The sequence below is a fragment of the Phyllostomus hastatus genome, unplaced genomic scaffold (assembly GCF_019186645.2).
Source record: "Phyllostomus hastatus isolate PE091 unplaced genomic scaffold, TTU_PhHast_1.1 phas_scaffold_317, whole genome shotgun sequence".
In the NCBI taxonomy this organism is placed as follows: domain Eukaryota; kingdom Metazoa; phylum Chordata; class Mammalia; order Chiroptera; family Phyllostomidae; genus Phyllostomus; species Phyllostomus hastatus.
The window spans coordinates 1302939-1318628 of NW_025334023.1; the positions used below are offsets into that span (position 1 = coordinate 1302939).

Consider the following 15690-nt stretch of genomic DNA (forward strand, 5'->3'; position numbering starts at 1 on the left):
ATGATTGTTCCTGGAGAGTGAGGAGGAGATTCAGGCTTTTAGTTTCTATTTCATGTACTTTTTTCTGTTTGTTATTTGACTTTATTCAGTGATCATGTTAACTTTTTATTTATTTATTTTGATTGTTGTTCAATTACAATTGTCCCCATTCGTGTTAACCTTCTAAAATTAAAAAAAGGAAAAGAGTAAAAGATACCTCTAATTTGGAAAAAAGAAAATTCCCAAACAAGTCAGGTATGCCCCTAACCCTGTCATTTGTCAAGTCAGTCAGCCTGGACAGATGAGGAAGCTGCTGAGATCTGACTAGTTCCTGGTTATGAGGCAGAATAGCAGATGGGAAAGACTGAATCCAAAAACAGCCACTGGAGTGAGCAAGGCAGCCTAAAGGCTTTGTCAGTTCCCCCAGCAGTCAGGCTCACTATGTGACACTTTGACGACACCATTCATTTTCATTTCTTCTTTTTTCCACTTATTCATCGGTCCATCAAGCTCTTAGTGAATACCCCTTCTTTGCCAGGCTCAGTGCAGGGTAATGGAGGGAAGAGAAAAAGAAGTCTGACTACTACCCCTGTCCTCAAGCTTGCAAGAAGAGTATAAGTACCCTAAGAAGTAGGTTATAAAGAAATGAGTATAAGGAGTACAACTGCCTCAATTTATTGAGCACCTGCTGCAAGACATACAATAGCTCTCAAGATAGGATATGTCTGTTTTACAGTTGAGGAAACAGGCTATGGTGAAATTTCATTCAAAGTACAGTGGAAGCCTCTATCACTTAGCTATTGCTGTAAAACAAACCATCCCAAAACATCATGGCTTAAAACAATAAGCAATTTTTATTGCTTTCAAGTCTCTGAGTCAGCCGTATGTTCCTTCCAGTCTTGGCTGGTTTATTCACTGGCTCTCTTTCACATACTTCTCACCTGCACATGTTTCTCATATCCTATCAGGCCAGTCATGTTCTCTTGGCACTGGCAAAGAGCAAGAGGGCAAGCAAGCAAGCCCTCTCTTTAAGCTTCATGTTTACCAACATCCCATTGACCTAAGCAAGTCACATGGCTGAGCCCAGCTTCAGAATGGATGGAACTAAAAGAGTAGGCCAAAGAGGATAGAAACGGTAAACCATGAATAGGGATCATCGAGGGAATCAATCTAACACTGGATGTAGTGATGAATTTTTTTGTTTGTTGTATTTATTTACTTTTAGAGACAGGGAAGGGAGGGAGAGAAACATCAATATGTGAGAGAAGCATCTACTGGTTGCCTCCTGCACATCCCCAGTTGGGGGCCTGGCCCACAACCCAGGCATGTGTCCTGACTGGAATGGAATCAGCAACCTTTTGGTTTGCAGGGCGATGCTCAGTTCACTGAGCCACACCAGCCAGGGCTGATCAGTTTTAATTGGGAAGAAAGTCTTCATCGTAAAAGGTAAACAAGAGCTGAGCATTGAAAACAGGAGAGTATTCACTAAATAGGCAACCATTCCTTAGAACTGGATGCAGGCTGGTTTGCCACAATCAATAGAAGCCCAGCAGGTCTTTCCGTGCTCTTGACAGATAGGGTTCTATTATTTGTACCTTGGCTTCATCCCTTCTGGTCAGGCACAGGGCAGCAAGCACTCAACAAATGTTTGTAGAATTGAATTGAATATCTTACTGTGAATGTGGTGTGGACTGAAACAGCTAAACCTCAAAGCCAATTGTTAGATAGAGCAGCTTAGCATCAATACTCCCAAAACAGAAACCATGTACTTGGCAGTTTCTCATTCATACATCTTGCAAACATTTCCTGAGTGCCTGTTGTAAGCCAGGTTCTGTGATAGATGATGAATAAGACATAATACTAGCTTACAGCCTGGGCTGCTGTTTAAATAGAGATGATTAATAACCCTTTTGAAGTGGCAAATTAAAGGGCAAATAAACCCTTTTGAAGGAGCCCCAAATACTTAGGGCTCCATTTTTAATATTAATTCATCCCCCCAAATGCATCTGGAGCCAGTGCTACACAAAATTAGAAGTTCTTAAGAACTGCACTGAAGTTTTCTGATAGACAAGGAGACTAACATTAAAACTATGCCATTAAGCCCTGGCTGGTGTGGCTCAGTTGGTTACAGCACTGTCCTGTAACCAAAAGTTTGCAGGTTTGATTCCCATTCAGGGCTCACACCTACGTTGTGGGATTTGGTCCCTGGTCCAGACATGTACTGGGGACAACCAATGTTTCTCTCTCTCTTTGAGAAAAGAAAAAAGAAAAGAAAAGAAAAGAAAAGAAAAGGAAAGGAAAGGAAAGAGAAAAGAAAAGAAAAGAAAAGAAAAGAAAAAAGAAAAGAAAAGAAAAGAAAAGAAAAGAAAAGAAAAAGAAAAGAAAAGAGAAAAGGAAACCCTGGCTGATGTGGCTCAGTGGATTGAGTGCTGGCCTGTGAACCCAAGGGCTGCAGGTTTGATTCCCAGTCAGAGCACATGACTGGGTTGTGGGCCAGGTCCCCATTAAGGGGTGCATGACAGGAAAGCACACATTGATATTTCTCTCCCTCTCCTACTCCCTCCCTTCTCCTCTCTCTAAAAATAAATAAGTAAATTCATTTAAAAACATACAAATTTTAAAAAATCAATGGAAAAAATGTCCTTGGATGAAGATAAAACTTTTTTTTATGTCTGCTGTTAAATATTTTAAGCTAAAATACATGTCCAGTAGTGTAGAACTCTAGGAACCCAACCCAGGTCTTACTTTGAGAAAAGTATCCAACCTTACTCAAAGGCATCAGACCTGTTGTGGATTCTCAAGGGGAATGGGCTTCTGTCTAGATGAAAACACAAGTCAGGTTCCTCTATCTCTACAAAAGAACGATGTGTTCCTTGTTGTCTGTCTGTGTATTTGCTATCTAAAAGACTCAGATCTCCCTAATCAACAATTCATGCCCACCTGGTCACTGCCACACTTGATCGTGTTCAACTGTTAAGTGACTCAAGCCCACACTTCCCCAAAGCTCAGTTGAGAATACTATTTTTTGAGAGGGAGCCATTTCACTTTTCACTTCTCTAAACCAGCAATTTTCACCCAGTGTGCCGCAAGAACTTTTAAAGCATGCAGTACCTGACTATTTAGTCGGGTGCTGACTTCTTTTCCCTTAGTTTGTCAAATTGAAAAATGACAACAGCCGAAGTCTTTCTCCCAGGCTTTGGCCCTGTTTCTGGAGATGAAATCATGTGATGCCTGGGATTTGATTCAAAACAATCTGGAAAGTGGGAGTCGATCATTCTGACAAGTCTCCTGAAAGGAACAGCTAGCTAGCAGGAGCCAAAACCTTTTTCCATTTGGTCTCCTGGCAAAGGCAGAGATCACACCAGCAAAGCAGCTCCACACAATATGATGTGCCCTCTAGGGTGCCCTCTAGGGGTTCCTTGGATGAGTATGTATTGGAAGACTTCTGGATGAACCTGAGTGAAGGAAAAGATGGTCATTTCAGTTTCACAGAGGAACAGATGCAGGAGTTCTTGAAAGATGATGATCTATCAAATGAGGATGAGGAAAGTTAGTTGTGTAGCTATGGACCAGTAGCTGAGACTCCTGGCCTCTTCCAATTGCCTTCACGAAGTACATCAGTTGATCATGGACCAACTCCTATGAAACCATTAAACAGACACTTTGCACTAGAAAAGAATTTTGTGGAATTAACAGTTATTGTACCATTTAATCCAACAGTTTGTGATGCTTCATAAGGACAAGACAGATACATCCAAAGATATGAAAACCCTCCTCCTTTGGAAAATCGATGAGAAAAGATAGTCTTAGCCCAATTAAGAGCAAATGTTGCACTAATTCTGAAGAGATCATTCCCAATAACTCTGCCTGGGATGGGCCCCTGCTCCCTTCTCCTTCAAATAATAACTTTTTCCCTGACCAGTGTGGCTCAGTTCGGCATTCTGCAAAGTGAAAGTTCACTAATTCCATCCTCAGAGAGCATTCCTGAGTTGTGGGTTCAGTCCCTGGCTAGGGCACATATGAGGCCACTGGTCAATGTCTCTCTCTCACCTGGATATTTCTCTCCCTCTCTTTCTCCCTCTCCGCCCCCTCTCTGAAAATAAGTAAAATCTTAAAAAAACACACAAATAATTACTTTCAAATAAATGTCCCTGATAAAAGTATGACTGATAGTAAGAAACCTACACAGATCTTGGACCGTTCAGAGACTGTTCATGTTGGGTCATCCTGAAGAAATGGATCACATAAATCAAGTGGTGAAATGAGGTTTCTAGTTGCTTCAAGTTCTTCAAAGATATTTTTAATGTATTTTATTGATTATACTGTTACATTTGTCCCATTTTTCTCTCCCCTGTATTCCCCTCTGCCCTGCACCCCCACTCCCACTGGCATTCCCTGCCCCTTAGTTCACATCCATGGGTTGTACCTATAAGTTCTTTGGCTTCTCCATTTCCTATACTATTCTTAACTTGCCCCTGTCTATTTTGTACCTACCATTTATGCTTCTTATGCCTGTACCTTTTCTCCCATTCTCCCCACCTCCTCCTCATTGATAACCCTCCATGTGATCTCCATTTATGTGATTCTGTTCTTGTTCTAGTTGTTTGCTTAGTTTCTTTTTGTTTTTGTTTTAGGTGTGGTTATTAATAATTGTGAGTTTGCTGTCATTATACTGTACATTTTTTATCTTCTTTTTCTTAGATAAGTGGCTTTAACATTTCATATAATAAGGGCTTGGTGATGATGAACTCCTTTAACTTGACCTTATCTGAGAAGCACTTTATCTGTCCTTCCATTCTAAATGAAAGCTTTGCTGGATAGGGTAATCTTGGATGTAGGTCCTTGACTTTCATGACTTCAGATACTTCTTTCCAGCCCCTTCTTGCCTGCAAGGTTTCTTTTGAGAAATCAGCTGATAGTCTTATGGGAACTCCTTTGTAGCTAACTATCTCCTTTTCTCCTGTTGCTGTTTATCCACACACAAATGTGGGACTGCCCAGTCCTCCAGCCGCCACCTTGCTGTGCGTACTTTCCACCCTGGCTTCCCATCTTTGCCCCTCCTACCAGTCTGAATGAATATTTCTTCTTTAACTCCTTGGGTGTTAGACTTTCACACAGTTTGATTTCCTAGCAATTCTGGTTATTTTTTGTTTTTAAACTTGTTGTTGTCCTTCTTTTGGTTATGCAGGGAGGCAAAGTGCCTCTACCTGTGCCTCCATCTTGGCTGGAAGTTCATCAAAGATATTCTTGACAAGGATTCTGGGAAGTTGAAAGTCCCTGAGAGAATAGGCAAAGTCATTCCTGTTCTGCAAGCCAAAACAAGGACTAATGTTTCAACATTTCCACAATCACATCTAGAATAGAAGCAAATTTATGTCAGGAGTGTCTTTACTCATATAAAAGACTCAGTGGACTCTAACCAAGGTGCCTTGGTGGAATTGTGTTCCTTGATGGATCAAGTTCATCATATGCATAACCATTTGCATCCTTCGTACCTCACCACTCAAAACAATGCCTGGGCCCTGGCTGGTGTAGCTCAGTGGATTAAGTGTGGGCCTGTGAACCAAAGGGTCGCCAGTTCAATCCCCAGTCAGGGCACATGCCTGGGTTGAGGGCCAGGTCCCCAGGAGGGGGAACTTGAGAGGCAACCACACACTGATGTTTCTCTCCCTCTCTTTCTCCTTCCCTTCCCCTATCTCTAAAAATAAATATATAAAAATTTGAAAAAAAAAACACAAAACTATGCCTGGTTCTGCCAGAAACCTATGGAAAGATAGTGACTCAGTGGGTTGACAGGAATAAATGAAGCCACCAATAATGGTTCCAGAGTCAAAGATATCCAGGACAGCAATTTGTCTCATTTCATCAACAGTGAACATCCCTGTCCAGGGTCCAGTTCAGAGCATTATCTCATCTGCTGTTTTGTACTTTGCAGATTTTGAATTTTATTTTTCACAAGATTTGTAGTTAAAGAACTTGTTACTTTTTTGAAATGCTCATTGCTGACTTGAATGTTTGTATAAAGTCTTTCGTGTATGTGTGTGTTTAAGCAGTGTTAAATTGATACAGTTTTTACTTTTTTCTTTGAATTGAAGGTAGCCACCTCCTGAAAGTCAACATTAAGCCAAAACACCCAGATTCAAGCAAAACACCCACCTTTGTGCAGAAATGAAGTCTACTAGTGCCTAATGAAATCATCTTTTAATCTAAGGAAGAGATTCTTTATCAGGCTGTAAGCCAGTGTTAATTATTACTCATGACTTATAAGTGGACATAAGTCACTTTTAATAATCCCTCTTTTTTATTTGAATTTGTAAATAACTGTCAAAATTTTAAAGTTGATAATCCAAGATATTTGAAGTAGGATGGGAAAGGGCAAAAATCATGTTGAAATGACAAATAAAAATTATAAATCTGCCCTGGCTGAGGTGCCTCAGTAGATTCAGTACTAGCCTGTGAACTGAAAGGTCACTGGTTCGATTCCTGGTCAGAGCAGGTGTCTGGGTTGTGGGCCAGGTACCCAGTAGGGGGCATATGAGAGACAACCATTTGATGGCTCTCTCACACATTGACGTTTGTCTTCTCTTTCTCCCTCCCTCCTCCTGTCTCTAAAAAAAATTAATATCTTTTTTTAAGACTTTATTTATTTATTTTTAGAGAGGGAAGGGAGGGAGATAGAGAGAGAGAGAGAAACATCAATGTGCGGTTGCTGGGGGCTGTGGCCTACAACCCAGGCATGTGCCCTGACTGGAAATCAAACCTGTGATACTTTGGTTTGCAGCCCGCATTCAATCCACTGAGCTATGCCAGCCAGGGCTAAAAATTAATATCTTTTTTAAAAAAGATTCCATTAAAGAACGTAAACCTCTTCTTTTTGTACCTACTATCTGCCTTTATTTTTTGGCTTTTACTTCATTCTTCATCAAATTTACTTTGCACAATAGTGTTCGCGAATCTTTTATATCTCAACTTTGACAGAAGACTGCTGACTAACCCATGTTGATTTGTGGTCTTGTAACTGTCTTCTCTGCCTTTCTTCAAGGATTTTCCTTTTTTCTCGGTGACCACTGTGCTCTCTAGAGTTCTCCCAGCATATTCCTGTTAGACATAGATATGCCTCTTAAAAAGGCTCCCTACTCTCTGTACTGAGGAGCTGCTCACATAGGGCCTGGACTCCAGAACCGGCCAGAAAGCCAGTGCTGTTGACATGTCAGTGGATCTTCAGTTTCATGTGCTGAGCCCCAACTTTAAGTATGAGGTCATGTGTTAGTGGGCCTCCATCCTCGGGGAGAATCTTTGGAGGGTCACTCGTCTCCATTGTCACTCAACAAAAGGTGCCTTTAGACCCTGGATGTTATCATCTACTCCTTATGTCAGACCTCTGGAATGCATATGATGTTTGGTGAGATGTTACATATTTCCACAAAGGGTTGAATTAGAGATTTTAAAAGTGATTTCCAGAGGAGGCCCATACTGAAAAGCTAGTGGCTGAGAGGACAGGATTAGAAGGAGAAAAGGATGCCTATCTCCACAGAAACTCTCCACAGTCTTTCCCCAATGAATTTCACAATTCTGCTAAAGTGGGTCTAATATAGTTGTGATTAAGCCTGTGCACAAAAGCATTACCTGATCTTAGGGTGTGGTGTTCTAACCCAAGTTGACAGACTTTGTGCAACCATCTTAATGGATGTCTGAGGAGTTTGCTATTCTTTCTTTACAGACTGCTGTAGACATCCTTTGGGAGATTTTGCAGTCCAGCATTCATGCTATTGTCATTCACCCCCTGAAAAGGTTTAATATAGTTGCTGAAGCACAGCCTGTGTGTGATACTGGGCTAGCTGCCTCTGCCTGGTTTTGCTGTTTCATCAGCCCCATCTTTGTGTGTGAATAACCCATCTTAAACATCATTCCCCCGTGTTAGAAACTGACAGGAAAAACTTGGTCATTCAAGCCACCAATACATTTAGATGAATGCCCCTAAGTATTTACTGTTTTTATCCAGTTAAGGAGTCTCTATTCCTTGGACATTTGTTTTAATTCTGAGACCAAAATGCAAAAAAAAAAAAAGTTCTGTTCAAAGGGTCAAATCTACTTTTTCAGTTGTCACTTAGTACACTAGTCAGTTCTCCAGCTTTCCCTAACTTAGCTTGACAGAGTGAGACAAGCAAATGTCTACCATTACTGGACAGGGGCCAGGCCCTGAGCAGGTCTGTCTAGGGCCAGCCAGTGTGTGGGTTCTTGACTTCGTGTAGGAAAGATTTCACAACACAAGTCCAGGTGACTATAAGGGTATGTTTATTAAACCTGGGGACAGTAAAACAAGGAAGGGTTTAGCATAGAGGAACAGCAGAACCTAGGCTGGGCTGCCTTAGCTCCCTGGGAAGTCAGAGAAAAGGGGACTTTGGGGGCAGGTTCAAGGAATTAACTTGGGATAAGCTCCCAGCTGCCCATTGCCTTAGAGTTTAGGAGACATGTGCCTATGAAGAAAGAAGTGGAGGAAGAAGAAGAGAATGGTGTGGGCTGCTCCACAGAGGGAGAGCATGCCTGCAAGCTGAGCTGGGTTCTTTGTCTTAAGGCTTTATCTCTCTCTTGCAGGTGGGAACCTTAAAGGAGATCTCAGGGGGTGGTTTCAGTAGAATATTCATTAGTTCTCCATGTGTGCCCTTTCAGAGTCATGGTCTCCACTGATTGGCCAGTGACAGGGCAGGGGGTCTTTCCTCATTGCAGCTGGTTCTGGCATCGCCCACCTGGTTCTGCTGCTTTTCTGGGCCTGGCGCTGAAAACACAACTGAGGCCTTGATGTTATCTCCAGGGAGGAAAGGCCAGGTGAGATCCTTGCTTTTGCAGTGTTGCCCCCTGCCAGGCACTTGGGGCCTTCTGCCCTGGTGACAATCTGCACCTGGCTGTGAATTGCTCAGCCATTTTGTCCAGCTGTCTGTCTCAGTTTCCCTGTTCCACTTGCCAAGGAATTTTCCTAGTTACTTAACTATCCTGTCTCACCTTTGGAACCACAGCATAGCTAAAATTAGTTGTGGCTGGAATAACTAGCATTGCAGATGTCTAGTTCCCCATGGATAACCCAGGAGTGAAGGGACAGCATTTTGCTTAGGCAAAAGATTAGGACTCATGTTCCTGCTTTCATGGCACAAAAGGGCGTAAGTCTGAATGTGTAATGGAAGCACTGCCTTGGCCAAATCAAATGAGTGGCGGGTTAGCTATAATATGTGACAATCACATTTCCTCTTTGCTCAAATAATTCTTTTCTTTCCAAGCTTTAACAGCTTAATTAAATCCGTTGGACTGGAGGAGGAGAGAACTGTTCTCTAGCAGTTAACATGATATTCTTTGAGGAGAAAAAAAAGCACCCCCCCAAATAAAACCTTATTATCAGGCATGTTCACCTTAAATTAAACATGGTAGTGGGTAAAATCTGGAGTTTTAATGTTTCTTAAAAGGCATCTCTCGTATTTGGTATTGGCCTCTAAGTCTAGTATTTCGTATGGAATTCTTGCTGTATTTTATGTTATGTGCGTTTAACTGCCTTCCCAGCTTTCTTCATCCATGATGACATTCTTACCACAGGAGTATTGATAAAGCAGAATAAAAATGGGCTGTTTATATGGTTTACTTATAAGTAAAGAGCCTGAAATAACCTGTCATTTTGCATCTTATGCAAGCCCTGCTTTACTTGAGTTGTTGTCAGGATCAATTCTAAAATAAGATTTGAGTCTTCTCTTTATCATGTTCTTTCTTTCCCTCTTGTAGCCGTTGTGTTAATGTCATTAAAAAGAAGTTATCAGTGACACACACAAAAAATGACAACAGCCAACACAACGGTAGCCTTCTGGTGTAAATGAATCAAACTTACACCTATTTTTTTGTCAGATTGGCAAAAAATATTTTTTGGTATGGCAAAGAAATTTAGTAATTAGTTTTTGTGTGCCATGAAATGAAAGGGGTGAGATTCACTGCTGTTCACTTGTTAAAACTCTGTCCTCACATATGTTAAATCACACACACACACAAATTTACTGGAACTATGTTAAGCTTAAACTGAATTGCAAACTGTCAACTCCTCCATTTTAAAGACAGTTCAATTTTAAGAACATTTGTGAGTTTTTCTGCATACAAACTCTTTGTTTCTTTGAATCAAATGATGAGAGCCACATATCCTAATGTTTTTCTTTTGGCTTTGGCTGCTGGGAATTTCAGAGCTATATACAGGCCTAGTTTCCTAATTCTTCAGTACATCTCTTTCTTTCCATGTTTATATTTCCTACATCTGCACTGTCCAGTATGGTAGCCTTTAGTCACATGTGGCTACTGAACACTTGAAAAGTAGTTCGTCTAAATTGGGATGTACCACAAGTGTAAAATATTTCAATTTTTAATATTGATAATATGTTGGGTGATATTTTGCATATATTGGGTTAAATAAAATGTGATTAAATTTAACTTTCCCTGTAGCTTTTCATCTTTCTTCTTATGGCAACTAGAAAATTTTAAATTATGTATGCAAAAAATTATATATGTGGCTTGCATTTGTGATGTTCATTATATTTCTGTTAGACAGTTATTTCCTACAAATTAACCTGTTTTGAGTGTGTTATTGTAAACTACCTCAGATCCCTTTGGGAAGCAGGTGAAATAGTGAATGCAAAGGAGGCGATGGCAGTGGATAAAGTGAGAGAGGGGAAGTTGACACATCCTTGTCCTTGTCATTCCATTTGTCTTGTTTGTGTCACATATAAAACCTTCCATAAAAGTCTGTTTTTCAGCTCTTCTACCCAGGTGATCAGTGGTCTCCTGGCTCTGCCCAGCCTCTTAAAACTGTTCTCAGTTTTACTTGAGCCAACAAATTGGAAATGATCTGATAAGGCAATTCACACCACATTGCAAACATTGTAAATGGCTGATAACATTGTGTTCACCCCTCTCAAGGGGTATTTCCATTTTAACAGGGAACTATTCCTGAACCCAAAGGAATGAATCCCTGATGGTGGAGTTTTGGTCGTCAGTGACAGGTGAGTGAGAATAAGGTAGATTCTGCTTTTATGTGTCTGTTTACATACATATGACTGCATCCAGGATGTGGCTGAAAGTAGGGTCTTTGGAGGAAAGGTATGCAGCTGACACAAGCTGAACAGAGAAAGTAGCAAATTCCCAGCAGGGTTAGGCTGTCAGACACCAGATCCAGTGCATGCTCTCAGGGGTTTGTTCAGCAATAGAATAGCCCAGCTGATGTCACCAGAGGGTAGATACCAAGACAGTCTCCATGGTAACTACTGTGGAGTAGCAGAAAGGGCCTCAGAATAGGATTCAGGAGACTATGATTGCAGTCCACAACTGACACACACTGGCTTAACTTTGGGCAAGTGCGTTCACCCTGGGGTGTCAGTTTCTTATCTGGGAAGTAGAAAGGGTGTTATAACTATCAATGAGCTCTAAGGGATGTGAAGGTGCTCAGAGAAGTAGGAAGTGCCCTACAAATGCAAAGATCACCATTAGTATCTTAAAATAGAAATGTAGCCAAGCAAGCTGGGAGTAGTGGAGGGTAGGGAGGAGGGGTGGAGGCAGTGGGGAAACCTGAGGGCCTATGCCCCTTGTACCTGGAACACCAGTCCTTCTCTGTCCTTCCAGGCTGAACCCCGGACTCACAGGGCCAATGCTTACACCTGACAAATGATGGCCTGAGCTATGAGCAGACAGGACTACATGAACATTTCAGAAGTGCAAGAGCCTCCTCTTGACTACTCCTTCCGAAGCATCCATGTGCTTCAAGGTCAGCCCACAGAGCACAGCACTCCACTCACCGAGGTGGCAGTCTGGGTGTGGTCCCTAGGGAGAAATCAGTCTTCTATTTAAAAGCCTGAAGAGATTCTTCCCATATGCTTGCAGATTTTTTGGTTGTATTTTTCCAGGAAGATTAGAGAAAAGGGAGGTAGAAGTAGTGGTGTATGGCCTTTTAAAAAACTTGCAGAGTCCTGGCTAGGTTGCTCAGTTGGTTCTAGTGTCATCCCATACACCAAAAGCTTGTGAGTTCAATTCTTGGTCAGGGCACATACCTAGGTTGCAGGTTTGATCTTTGGTCGGGACGTGTGGGGGAGACAACTGATCGATGGTTCTCTCACATTGTTTCTCTCCCGCCCTGCCTCCTCCCCCTCTAAAAATCAATAAAGATATCCTTGGGTGAGAATTAAAAATATTAGCAGAAAACCTGAAAGGAACCAGGGGACTCTCAGGGTAATTGATCATCTACAAAAGACAAGCTACAGCAAGAAAGTCAGGTGAAAGAAAGCTGGAAAGCCAGTCTGTTGGCCAATAGTTTTATACTGTTTTTATGTGGAGACAGGAAAAAACTAATTGAGGGAAAACAGCCCGCAACAGTTGTAGTCCATGTGCAGAATCCTGTCTTCTTAGTTTGGGGACACAAACCTATTCTGATCACTGGTAAAACATGAGGGGTCTTGTTATTAACAAAACTGGCATGTTTCCAGTTGAAACATTTGTTGACATTTTATATTAATTCCAGTTATATCCAAGATTATTCCATCATCACCCATGCTTATTGCAGATTCCAGCACTACCCATGCTAATTCCCATTTTATCATTCAATGTCATTGTAAATGGGCAGCTGCCACCTCACAGGAGAGGACACACCAGGACTCTCAGCAATATCATTATTTTTAAGATTTAATTTTATTTATTTCCAGAAAGAGTGGAAAGGATGGACAAAGGAAAGAAACATCGATCAGTTGTCTTGAATGACCTAGCCCACAACCCAGGCATGTGACCTAACTGGGAATCAAACCAGTGACCTTTCAGTTTGCAGGCTGGCACTCAATCCACTGAGCCACATCAGCCAGGGTGCAATATCATATTATTTTTTAAATTGTATTTCTTTGATTATGCTATTACAGTTGTCCTGATTATACCCCTTTATCCCTTCCACCCAGCACCCCTCATCCTTCAGGCAATCCCTACACATTGGTTCATGTCCATGGGTCACGTGTACATTCTTTGGCTACTCCATTTCCTATACTGTACTTTACATCCCCACAACTATCCTGTAACTACTTATTTGTGTGTCTTAATCCCCTCACCTCTTCACCCATTCCCCCACACTCCCCACCCATCTGGCAATCATCAAAACACTCTGTATGCCTGGCTGGCGTAGCTCAGTGGATTGAGCACAGGCTGCGAACCAAAGCATTGCAGGTTCAATTCCCAGTCAGGGCACATGCCTGGGTTGCAGGCCAGGTCCCCAGTGGGAGCCACATGAGAGGCAACCAAACATTGATATTTCTCTCTCTCTCTTTCTCCCTCCTTCCCCTCTCTAAAAAAATAAATAAATAAATAAAATCTTTAAAAAAAAGAGTAAAAGCAAAGATGCTCACATATCTTCTACTCAAAAAAAAAAACACTCTGTATGCATGCTTCCATCTGTTATTTGCTTAGTTTGTTTTTTAGATTCAATTGTTGATAGATATGTATTTATTGCCATTTTATTATTCATAGTTTTGATCTCCTTTTTCTTAAATAAGTCCCTTTAATATTTCAAATAATAATGGCTTGGTGATGATCAACTCCTTTAGTTTTTTTCTTGTCTGCGAAGCTCTTTATCTGCCTTTTAATTCTCAATCATAGCTTTGCTGGGTAGAGCAATCTTGGCTGTAGGTCCCCACTTTCCATGACTTTGAACATTTCTTGCCAATCCCTTCGAGCCTGTAAAGTTTCTTTTGAGAAATCAGCTGACATCCTTATGGGAATCCCCCTGTAGGTAACTAACTTCTTTTCTCTTACCGCTTTTAAGATTCTCTCTTTATCTTTAACCTTTGGCATTTTAATTATGATGTGTTTTGGAGTGTGCCTCTTTGCATCCATTGTGTTTGGGACTCTCTGTGCTTCCTAGACTTGCCTGTCTATTTCCTTCACCAAACTAGGAAGTTTTCTCTCATTATTTTTTCAGATAGATTTCCAATTTCTTGTTCTTTCTCTTCTCCTTCTTGCACCCCTATGATACAAATGTTGGACCTCTTGAAGTTGTCCCAGAGGCTGGTTATACTACCCTAATTTTGGGGGGATTCTTTTTTCTTGTTGTTCTGATTGGTTTTTTGTTTCCTTATGTTCCAAATCATTAATTGGATTCTTGGTTTCATCCATTCTACTGTTGTTTCCCTGTAAGTAGTTCTTTATTTAAATTAGTGTATACTTTGTTTCAGACTGGATCTTTTTTATGCTGCTGAGGTCTTCACTAAGTTCCTTGATCATCCTTATAACCAGTGTTTTGACCTGTGCATCTGACAGATTGCTTATCTCCATTTTGTTTAGTTCTTTTTCTGGAGTTTTGATCTGTTCTTTCATTTGGGCCATGTTTCTTTGTCTCCTCATTTTGGCAGCCTCCCTGTGTTTGTTTCTATGTATTAGGTAGAACTGCTTTGACTCCGTGTCTTGGTAGTGTGGCCTAATGTAGTAGGTGTCCTGTATGGTCCAGTGGCACAGCCTTCCTTATCAACCAAGCTGGGTACTTGAGGTGCACCCTTTGTGTTGGCTTAGTACACCCTCTCTTGTAGTTGAGACTTGGTTGCTGTTGGCAGATCAATGAAGGGATGTACCCAGGCCAGTCATCTGCAAGGATTGGCTGTGGCCACTTACCACCAACCTCCACCCTCTGTGGAGGATCAGGTGTGCACAGGCAGGGACATGGTCTGTAGCTATCCACTTGGTGCACTGACCCTGGGGTCTCCCAGGTGGTACAGGCAAAGGTCAGCCCCTACCTGTGTTTTGCCTGGAGCCACCCTGCCTGAGCTATAAAGCAATCTGAGATGGCTGCTACTTGTGCTGGGTTTAGATATTCCCAGGGGAAGTCGAGTCGAGTCTAATCTGGCTGCTGCTAGTGCTGGGCCTGGGGCTCACTGAGGCCAGCTGTTGTTTGTGAGAATTTAGGAAGTTGTGTAGTATGAGCCAAGACCAACCATTCATCTGGAAAAGCACCTTGGGTAGGACTATAAGTTAGGTGGGATTGAGTCTCTGGGGATCTCCCAGGCAGATCAAATAGTGTTAGCCAGGTTGATGGAGTCTCAAATATGTCACCAGAGGGTTTAGAAAAGGGACAATGGCCTCTGCTCACCTTGATGCCAGACACTTTAGTTTCTCCCTGTATACCACTGGTGCCTTCCAAGCTGCTAACCTGGTACTGGAGCTCAGAGTGAGTCTGAGTGGGTGAATCTGTGTGTGGATTCTTTAGGAGGAACTGCTTGGGTCTCCAGAAGTTTCTTCCACTGACTCAATCCCCGCTGGTTTTTGCAGCCAGAAGTTGTAGAAACTTATCTTCATGGCACTAGAACCATGGGCTGAGGGGCTTGGTGTGAGGCCGGGACTCCTTGCTCTAGATACCTTTCCAAAATTTTTATGCACCACTCATGGGTATGGGACCAGCCTATTCCGTGTCTGTGCTGCTGTTACCAGTCTGGTTTCTTTAATTCCATAGTCAGACTTCCATCAACTTGATTTATGATGGTTCTAAGAGATGATTGTTCTATATTTCAGTTGTAATTTTGATGTGTTTGTGTGAAGAGGCGAGCCGTGTCTGCCTACACCACCATCTTGACTGGAAGACAATATCATATTCTCAAGGAAATGTGCTTCTTCCTAGGGAAGTTCTGCTGTTCCTGGCTTTTGTTATCTGGTCTTGCAAATGCTTCAGTATAT

At 41.8% G+C, this 15690-nt stretch overlaps 1 protein-coding gene and 1 pseudogene across 2 annotated transcripts in view; both read left to right on the forward strand.

Moving 5' to 3' along the window:
- On the forward strand, positions 1-11658 carry LOC123805331 (annotated as a pseudogene).
- The window catches only part of LOC123805400 (transmembrane O-methyltransferase homolog), a 21745-nt gene continuing 17689 nt past the window's right edge, over positions 11635-15690 (forward strand). For both annotated transcript variants that reach the window (XM_045817902.1, XM_045817904.1), the window contains exon 1: positions 11635-11761. In XM_045817902.1, coding sequence (XP_045673858.1) covers positions 11677-11761 — 85 coding nt within the window. In that variant the 5' untranslated portion in view covers positions 11635-11676. The remainder of the gene's footprint in view (positions 11762-15690) is intronic.